Genomic DNA, 9,983 nt, shown 5'->3' with positions numbered 1-9,983 from the left:
GTTCATTCCAAATGTGCTCTTGGTTTAGCTCTCATCATCACATAAAAAATAGAAAAATTAAAATTTTAGCACTCTAAAATTATGTGAAGTATCAAAATTTTAGTAGTAACAAATCTGAACACGTTCCTAACATACCTAGCGCTCCTAGTTTTTGGCTTTTTCATTTTCTAGTCAGGACTTTTAAGAATTAAAGTCATTGGTCGTCCTTTTCATAACCTTTTAAACTTGTCATTTTCCAAAAATAAAACAATTACGAATAAAAATGAGAAAAAGATCACCATCATCTAGAGCTGGACATTGTACGGTTCTATTCAATTCTAAAGAGAATCAAATCGAACCTGAATTTTCGAAAATTTAGTAAGTGAAACCGTCTAGTTCAAATTTGATTATGGAATTGTTCAACTTCAGTTCCTTTATTTTCAGTTTGATTCCATTCGATTTTCAGATTTTATACAATAATTTTTTTTTAAATTTTTACAACGACGCTACATTAATTCAATTAATAATATATACAATCTTACTTCTTACAAAATAACATACTCAAATTTTAAGTATCTTTTGCGTCTATCTTTATTGATTTTTTCATAAATTTAATTTTTAAAATCACAAAAAGAGGTAGAAGCAAACTTATAATAATGAAGAGTGGCATAACCAAGCTTCAAATTCGATTTCTCCATAACTTTAAAAACAACACTACGATGAAATAATAAATTTGAGTAAAACTCAAGTAAATTTAATTAAGTTGAACTTCAACTAAAAATTAGAAATAGTAAAAATCATATTTTGAGTTTGAATTAAATTAAATAATTAGCAAAGTTATTTTGAAAAAAAAAATAATAATTTGACTCATTTAAGATAAGATAAAATAAATTATTAAAATTTTTTTTATAGAAATTTAGTTTTCCAATTCTTGGTATAGAATTGAGAACCGAATCAAATCCATCGATTCTCGATTCGATTCGATTCAAGTTAGGGTTCAAAAATTTTGTCCAACCCTACCATCATCCAAGTTGACAATACATTGCATAATTTTAAGATATGATCATTCCGCGTATCTAAATTAAAAGATAATTTCAAATATTCATCTTTTCCTTCTCATCTTCAAGCAAGCATCATAGTTTCAAAAACATGTCCAAACTTTGACAAGGACAAGACAATTAGACAAATGATTTAGGGTCAGAATCGAACCGAAGAAACTGGGAAACAAAACAATTAATAACATTTTTTTCGGGGGGAAAAAGAGCCAGTTTTTAATTTAACAATGCAATTCACACACTAAATAACCAGGAATCTGCCAAGTCATCTACACTCTTCTATAATCTCTAAGTTGCAGTAATTATTAATTACTATATTGTTCTATTACCCTTCATTCTCCATGCTTAGGATGTATCTCAGCAATTCTGTATATGATTGAATCATCCAAAACAATTTGACTTTCTATGTGCTTCCATCGATCCCAACATTGATCTTAAGATTACAATTATCGTCGTCCTTTGCCTCCATTTCTACATCTGCAATTCCACTTGATAAATCCAAAGGACATTCAATCTCAGCCGTAGATGGTTCTGCATTATGAACATCACAAGCCAATTCTGTCAGATTACCCTGTGTTGGAAGGTCTATATCCATAGCTGATAACTTCATCCCAGTATCTGCCGCGACTCCATGAACAAAATCATCTGCTCGGGGAATACACGAGGAACTTGGTTTTTCAACATTCGCCTTCTCATCTCCTCTGGATGCTGGTGAAAGTATATGGTTTATCTCTTGATTAAACGCTTCCAGTGGAGCAAGATTTCTTCTCAAATTCAAGCTAGCCGGATTGTTAGCTATATGAGCTGCAACTGAATCTTGGGCATTTTCTGTAAGTAATTTGCACATCTGCAAGCAAATGAAAAGCACAACAGTATCTAAACACATCAGTGGGTAGCATATGGTGATTTTGTTAGATAAATTTTTTTAAGAAACATGCGAATATGATGCATACACCCATCAATAAGATTAGAATATATAAATTTTACCTCATTGTAGAGCCGAACCATACCGAAGCGGTCTGATTTGCTGTCACAAGTAACATTCGACACTTCCTCAGGAACTGCATTAGGAAAAAATAATTACACATCATAGCCTCTCCATGCTTAGGATGTATCTCAGCAATTCTGTATATGATTGAATCATCCAAAACAATTTGACTTTCTATGTGCTTCCATCGATCCCAACATTGATCTTAAGATTACAATTATCGTCGTCCTTTGCCTCCATTTCTACATCTGCAATTCCACTTGATAAATCCAAAGGACATTCAATCTCAGCCGTAGATGGTTCTGCATTATGAACATCACAAGCCAATTCTGTCAGATTACCCTGTGTTGGAAGGTCTATATCCATAGCTGATAACTTCATCCCAGTATCTGCCGCGACTCCATGAACAAAATCATCTGCTCGGGGAATACACGAGGAACTTGGTTTTTCAACATTCGCCTTCTCATCTCCTCTGGATGCTGGTGAAAGTATATGGTTTATCTCTTGATTAAACGCTTCCAGTGGAGCAAGATTTCTTCTCAAATTCAAGCTAGCCGGATTGTTAGCTATATGAGCTGCAACTGAATCTTGGGCATTTTCTGTAAGTAATTTGCACATCTGCAAGCAAATGAAAAGCACAACAGTATCTAAACACATCAGTGGGTAGCATATGGTGATTTTGTTAGATAAATTTTTTTAAGAAACATGCGAATATGATGCATACACCCATCAATAAGATTAGAATATATAAATTTTACCTCATTGTAGAGCCGAACCATACCGAAGCGGTCTGATTTGCTGTCACAAGTAACATTCGACACTTCCTCAGGAACTGCATTAGGAAAAAATAATTACACATCATAGCCTGTACTGTCTAATTGCAAATCAGAAATTTGCATAACCCGCCTGAGCAGTGAGCCCTATATACATAAGAAGTCATGAGAACGAGCCACCATGTGTCATATAACCATATACAATGTCAAAGATAATTTATTCTTTAAAATTCACCATGACCCCATTCTTCCTCAGTACACCATGCAAACACAAAATTAGGAATAAATTCATCATGTCCTTTCCCAAGTAATACCAATCGATCTTCGCTGAATTACTGATATTCTAGGGACAAACTTAAAGAATATATGGCTACACTTACAAATAATTTCAGCTCGAGGCAAATGGTCAATCATTTGGTCATCTGATTCCACAAAACCAGGATTTGTTGCATGTGTAACATTGCGTCCAGTCTCATCATTTGGCATCTCGTTTGGTATTCCATCACCCTGAAGAGTATATTCATTTAGATAACAGAATAAGTAATAATGATTTGTCACTTCAAAATGATTAAAATCATAATTAATTAGATACAGCTAAAATTCCAACAAACTTCTGCCTAACTAATCAACATTTCAAGCACTGAGATGTACATAGAAAGCGACTTAATTACTAAGTGAAAAACCTTTGTCGCACCCTTTGTATTAGAGGTTATAGAGAGAGCTAATCTCATGTACTGTTATCTGCCGATGATGGGAAAAAAAAATCACTTCTGAGTAAATTTTAAACAACAGGCAAGTTTTTCATCTATCCTATTAACTAGTGAAAGAACTTACAAAATATTCTTTCTGGTATTCTGCATTAAGTACTTTCTCCAAAAGCAGCACCCTTTTCTTAATAAACTCAACCTGTCTTCTCTGCATCTCTCTGAAACTGTAAAGTACAGAATGATCTTGGACGGATTGTGATTGGGTTGCAGAATTAGTTATTCCCTGTGCAACATCTGGCCCCCGGTCGTTCTCAACATTGGTTCCTTTCACCTGATTTCCAGATGTTCCAGTTTCAGCCTTGTTCATACCATTTTGAGCTTGAAAGATATCTGGAGAAGGATCTTGTGCTTGAGAAACTCCTGACTGCGTTTGAGGAGTCACTGAAGAAGATTGCATTTGTGGAGCTCCTGAGGCATAAATTTGGGATTGAAGATCCCCAGGGGCAGGTAAGTTTATGAAGGGAAGATTCAGTACTTGACAAATCACTTCCTGGATTCTCAATTCCTTGTCATCGACAATTGCTTGCCATCTTCCATAACCATGTCTTGATGTCCAACAAAATAAAAGTAATATTATAATTATGCAAATAGAACCTGAGAAAATTTATAGAGTGACTTGTTCGATCAAATTTCATTTCAACTACCTGGTTTGAAGGTCAACACATAAATATTATCAGAAGGACGATCGAAATAAATCCTTGGTAAATAGGTAATATTAAGTATTCATCATTATTTTTATTCAATAGGACCTAACAATCGATGTAGTAACAAATTGTATCTCTAGGGTACTTTTTCTTACTCTGGACAATTTCAATTCTTCAAATCCTTTTTTTAATGTCTATTAATATGTAAACATCATTTCTTGAACTCCTTTTGTAAACATTACTGGATTATCTATCTATAATATTTTGTCATAAACATTAATCTTGTCATTATGAAAATTTAGTAGCCAGAACTGCGCTATGAAAACAGGCAAAATTTTAATTTAACTGGAAGGGGGAAAAAACATACTTCAATACTGCTCTAAGTAGAATCTGGTCATGCTCCTCCTTCCAAAGTTTTCCAATTTTTATTCCAGGGAAACGAGATACAAGGTCATCTGCAAAAAGGGCCGAACCTCCCTCTTGTGAAGACTTCACCTGTCAACATGCCAAGCTGGTATTTCAAAATTGAACATAACATCATCGAAATGAAACAAATTAAGATGAGATGTTAATACTAAGTTACACATTATTCTCTCTATTACAAAACATTAAAAAACATCAACTCTCTTGACTGCCAAGATATCGATAAAACTTTGCATAAACAGGAACATGTATATACACTTCCAAATACAGCACTTTTTCATATAGTAAACTAATGGTTCCGATGTTTAAAAGTTGCAGATTAATAGCAGGAGTAATTATCATGCAAGGGCGTAGAATCCTTCGAAATTTTATTCTAGAAGAAAGTATAGCAGGACATCTGGACAAGCCACATTCAGACATAATGGAGATAGGAATGGAGAACATATTTATGAACATAATATGAAAATACAAATTCCTTGATAGTTTTGCATCTTAAAATGGTGGTGATACAGATTTTGTAAATGGTTTTGCTTCAACACTTCATTAACTTCTTTTCCTTTCCCAGAAGCCATATTGATGCACGGTTTTTAGAATCTTTTCCCATTGCATCCAGAGAAGTACAAATTTCAGCCAGTCTCATGTTTAAACATAAAGTCTAGCTACAAATGATGATGATGACACTGAAAAGATTGTTATTTGAAGAATAAAATAGGCAAGGCATGCCTCCAACCTAGTAGCATGCATTAACAACAAAAAAGATGCATCAATTTCACCTTCAGAGATAGCAAGACAAAAGAAATCAGGAGATTCCAGAATAATGACAAAGCACCAAACCTAGGAAACTTCATTAGCATAACAAAACAAAAGATTGTGATTTACCGTAGAGACTTAATAAGTAACCATGATTCCAGAGACATCACAAAGCACAAAACCTTCAAAATTCTATTGCAATAATGAAACATATAATTGTGATTTACTCTTAAGACATAGAGCTTACTTTGTCCCTGATAAGCATTAAGATTGCTATCCTAACAAGTACATCCTGTATTCTCAGTCCCTCTTTGGGAACACCATCTGCCACCAGAGAAACTATTCAAATATTAACCTTGCTTTGACCAAGAAGATACATAAAAAATCAGAATACAAATTAACAGGGTAAATTTGAGAATTAGAAGTAATAATAACCTGAGAATGTTGGTGAGTCAGTTATGTCTTCAGCTATGTGTGACAAGAAAAGCCTCCCATAACTAAAAAAATAATTTTATTGTTCAGCACAAAGTACTGTTTAACTGTTGATGTAAACCGTATGTATTTTCAGCTACACACAAGAAACAATTGGCAGGGATAATTCAAGAATTTTAGTAAGAACAAAAAGTTGATGTTAGACATGCTTGTCTCTTCAAATCTGCTCTACAAGGTCACTAATCCAAACGAGCTCAAGTATACAGATGTAGGATGTGCATTATGCTGAAGACCCAATTTCAAGGTTTAAGAAGATATGCATGGATCATTTAAGGACTTCCTTTGGCATGCTATCACATGACAAGTCCAGAAACAGTGTAGATTAGATTCTTTTTTATTTATATTAGATTCAAGATGAAAATAGAAGATGGAACTTGCTGCAAAATAAGAAAAAAATAATGCAAAATTAGTTTACCTATATTTTTTGGTTGACCATGAAATCAATTTAATGTGCTAGCCAATCTCAAAACAGAACAAAAGGCTCCTCAATTGCTTTACAATTTCTCTGTCTACTCTTTCAGATCTCAGGAGAGGTCTGCTATTAGTAGATAGTGTATAAAAAGAATTAACAAAAAGAAGAATATACCAACTAGACTAACAGAGTGTATATTTTAAGAAGCCATTAGCCACATCAAGTTTGTTGGATAACGGATCTAGAGTAATCAGACACCCAATTTTGGTTGTGCACATAAATACTTGTACGCGAACGAGCATATAGAATAACACAGCATATCAGAGATGTATGATGTATTGGACCCTTCACTTAATAAAGAACAAACAAATGCAGTAGCTAGCTGCTGCTAAAGCATGTGAGCTATGTCAAAAAAATAATATGAGCCCACGATGCCTATGCCAGTTTAAATACTCTAACAGAGACATTATGATGCAGCACGGTATATCATCCTCTTCTTATATACTGTGCTGCATCAAATTCCCCTGCCAATTGTTTGGCATAGAAGTGGAACGTAGCGTGGTATAGAGGAATAAGACCACATACTCTCTGATCTCTTCGTGACTCTTCTGCTTTAGACGCGGTACGAACTCTGCCCAGTCATATTCCCCAACCCCAAACCTGTAAAACAATTGAGTTCTTTTAGATTTATTAACATAGTACGTACGTCCGTGCATATATGATAGGGGTGTGTGTGTGTGTTAGAGAGAGGGAGGGGAACAGATAAGGATAAATGAAACAGAGAAGATAGACACATAATGTAAAGAAAATAACAAGAAATGCAACCTCATCATATTTTGGACAAATGTAGCCCTTTGATTTTGATTAAACCCAAGTACTCTGAAGGATTTCCCTTCACCTTCCATCAAAGGAAGTGGTTCACAAGTGTCCGCTGATAAAAAAAATAAGAAAATGAGACAATAGTTAGATGTCACTATGAAATTAAGCTAATTAATCCACAAAATATCTAACAGTCTGTTGCACCATACCACGGAATCTCTTTCTGTAAGGTTTTCTCACAGCTGCAGTTCCAATTGAAGCTGTCTCGCCATCAGTCAACTCAGCTTCATAGTTATCATCTTCCGCATCAGAACTTGCATCTTCCATACCAGCAAGGTCATCTTCTTCAACAGATACCATCTGTATATAGCATGTACATTGATATGAAATAAATAGATGAACAGTGGAGAGAGCAAATGCCCATGACAGAACACCTAATCTGGAAATTTATGTTGGGTTCTGTTTTCAAGTATTTCTCATTTTTCACAACGCACCAAAGTTCTCATGGAACACAGAAAATATAACTATTGCACCGAGAAACTCAATACTTGGAATAATAATCAGGATCGAGGAAAAGTGACACTGGAACTTGATAAGTTGCTCAAGTGCACCAAAAGAAGAATTTAATCAACCCATCAAGTTCAATTTCCACGAATAAAAGCCTTCTTTAAAGACTACAGCAAAACATGCAAGCTTGCTCACAAAGAGGGTAGGATGGAATTTTCATTCTGAGCAGAAAATTTCAAGGTAGCTAGAGAAAAAATTGGTCTGGCATGTGTCCAAGTGGGGTTGAAAGAATTCCCAAAATGAAGCCTTTCTTTTCCTTGAGATCAATTCTGATTTAATCTTTGAAGTAAGCATTTTGTGTACTGACCAGAACCTTGGTCTACAGTTTAGTTTGATCAAGTAGCGTTATTCAGTCTTCGTATGGAGCCGAAAGTCCTCCCTTGTAAAGTATATTTCACAAGATCAAAGAATCAAAGTATCCCCTGTCTTTCTCAACTCCATAATTGAGGAACTATAACCCTACGCAAAGATCTACAATCTCTTTCGTTAACCGCAATCCTTTTTTGTCAGGAACTGAGAGCTCTTCATCCACACCAGGTAAATTTCCTATCTTCTTCCTCACCCTTGATCCTCTTCTCCTTCGCCACAGGTCATTTTTAAATTGATAATTATTTTCCTACAAACCTCTTGTGGCTTAAAAGCTAGCAATCGTAGTACTAACAGTTCAGAATCTAAAGAAATATTTAATCCTAATTTTTCCAGTCTATAAAAATCTATGAGCTCTAGTTAAGTCCTCAAGATTGGTGGAGTCTTCAAATGACCATATACCACGCAGATCCTCAACTTACTACTGTTTATAATTTAATCTTAACAAGAAATTCAAATTGGCAGCCTTTCTGAATTTGTGAAGTCACCTTTCACTCCAAAAGCTCTATATGATCAATTTGAAGGGGTAAAAGACAATACATGAACCAGAGATTTCTATTTAAGAATAATATTATCCCTGTAATTATGACAATAATAAAGCTCTCCAAGAAAAGGCATATTAGAAAAGAAGCTCCTTCAACCTTCAAATTAAATGTCCCATCAAGATAAGGAATTCAAGTAACCAATAATAAAGATCTCAAGGAAAAAATACCTGTTTACGGCTTCTCTTTCCCTTGCCCATAGCATTAAATTCCTCAACTTTCTGCACTTCATATTTGTCTCGTAACAATTCCTCCCAGTAGCTTGCTCTCTCAGAACTGTTTGTTGAGACTTTACTTTCCGTTGGTGCAATGGATGCTTCCTCTTCTGCTGCCACTTCAGCTTCATCGACATACTCAAAATTTGCTACCTGAGAAATTCACTTCAGCTGAGCTTCTTTCCAGAAAAATTAGGATCCCATATCAAACACAAACGCAAAACAACTTAAAATAATTAAAAGATCCATGGGTCAATAATGAAAATGGACTTGGTGTAGGCACAGCTCACTGCAGCCATATCACATAATACCCTATCAACATTTGGCTAGGTATGCGTCATAGATTTGAGAGCTTAAGAAATTACAGGAACAAAACCCACTCATATTAAAGAGTGTCCCTTGTCTAAAGAATGTCCTTCATTGCATTTATTTGGTTTTTTATTCTTTAAATGGAAATTGATACCTTACAGTCAAGCATTTATGGGGTGTTAAAAAATCCAAATGGATGTAATGAAGAACTGACTGCATTTCTGTAGATGGGATTCATAATGGTCGGCTACTACTAGTGTGACAGACAGAAGTTGATTGTATATTGATTAGACTATATCAGGACAAGATCCAGAAAGCGGCATAACTAGGCCACCTTGACCATTACATACAAGAACCAAAGGTCAAAACAGTGGCTAGAAGGCAATGACCTACAGTTGTTAGGGCGCTCACAGGATTGTTTTAATGAAAAAAGAATCATTAGTGAAAAAAAATTGGTATGTAATCAGAGGACAAGATGTCCCAAAATTACAGAATTTAAGAATAAAAAAATGTATCTTATGAATACCAATGGTCAACCCGATTCAATTCGCAATCTTAGGTTATAATCGAGAACAACCAGATCAATAGATCCAAAATTCAGCCAATATATATATATCACACACACACAAACACAATTACTTACCTGCTTTCGCAAGGAGTCCCAAGATATTGCAGAATCCATTATATGTCGGTTTTTACCCCTGTTTTCGAATTGTTCTTCTTAAGATTTCAAGTCCAATTCTGAAGTAAAGCAGGTGAGGTGGGTGGATCGGAGGGAAAATGGAAGTAAATATAAATTTTACTTTGGTGCCCTAAAATATAGTTATAGGTAATAGCACTCCAAATTGGTTTGGTGGTGCCAAATTGACAACCGCTCAACGC

General features: G+C 34.9%; 2 protein-coding genes across 2 annotated transcripts; both read right to left on the bottom strand.

The window, feature by feature from the left end:
- Positions 1–1,185: 1,185 nt before the first annotated feature.
- On the bottom strand, positions 1,186–2,117 carry LOC111368606 (CHD3-type chromatin-remodeling factor PICKLE-like). The gene is made up of 2 exons (XM_022989953.1): positions 2,022–2,117; positions 1,186–1,881 (listed from the first exon to the last, which is right to left on the bottom strand). The coding sequence occupies exons 1-2, from the start codon at positions 2,040–2,042 to the stop codon at positions 1,438–1,440; spliced, it is 465 nt and encodes a 154-aa protein (XP_022845721.1). The 5' UTR covers positions 2,043–2,117; the 3' UTR covers positions 1,186–1,437.
- LOC111368605 (CHD3-type chromatin-remodeling factor PICKLE-like) lies at positions 1,186–8,964 on the bottom strand. Its single transcript, XM_022989952.1, has 12 exons — positions 8,748–8,964; positions 7,312–7,462; positions 7,109–7,214; positions 6,869–6,943; positions 5,815–5,876; positions 5,627–5,703; positions 4,574–4,701; positions 3,630–4,107; positions 3,176–3,302; positions 2,781–2,854; positions 2,146–2,640; positions 1,186–1,386 (listed from the first exon to the last, which is right to left on the bottom strand). Exons 1-11 carry the CDS (start codon positions 8,775–8,777, stop codon positions 2,197–2,199), a joined length of 1,752 nt encoding a protein of 583 aa, XP_022845720.1. The 5' UTR covers positions 8,778–8,964; the 3' UTR covers positions 1,186–1,386; positions 2,146–2,196.
- Between the last annotated feature and the right edge of the window lie 1,019 nt (positions 8,965–9,983).

The sequence above is a fragment of the Olea europaea genome, chromosome 19 (genome assembly GCF_002742605.1).
Source record: "Olea europaea var. sylvestris chromosome 19, O_europaea_v1, whole genome shotgun sequence".
NCBI lineage: Eukaryota > Viridiplantae > Streptophyta > Magnoliopsida > Lamiales > Oleaceae > Olea > Olea europaea.
This window is presented reverse-complemented; position numbering and strand designations above follow the sequence as displayed.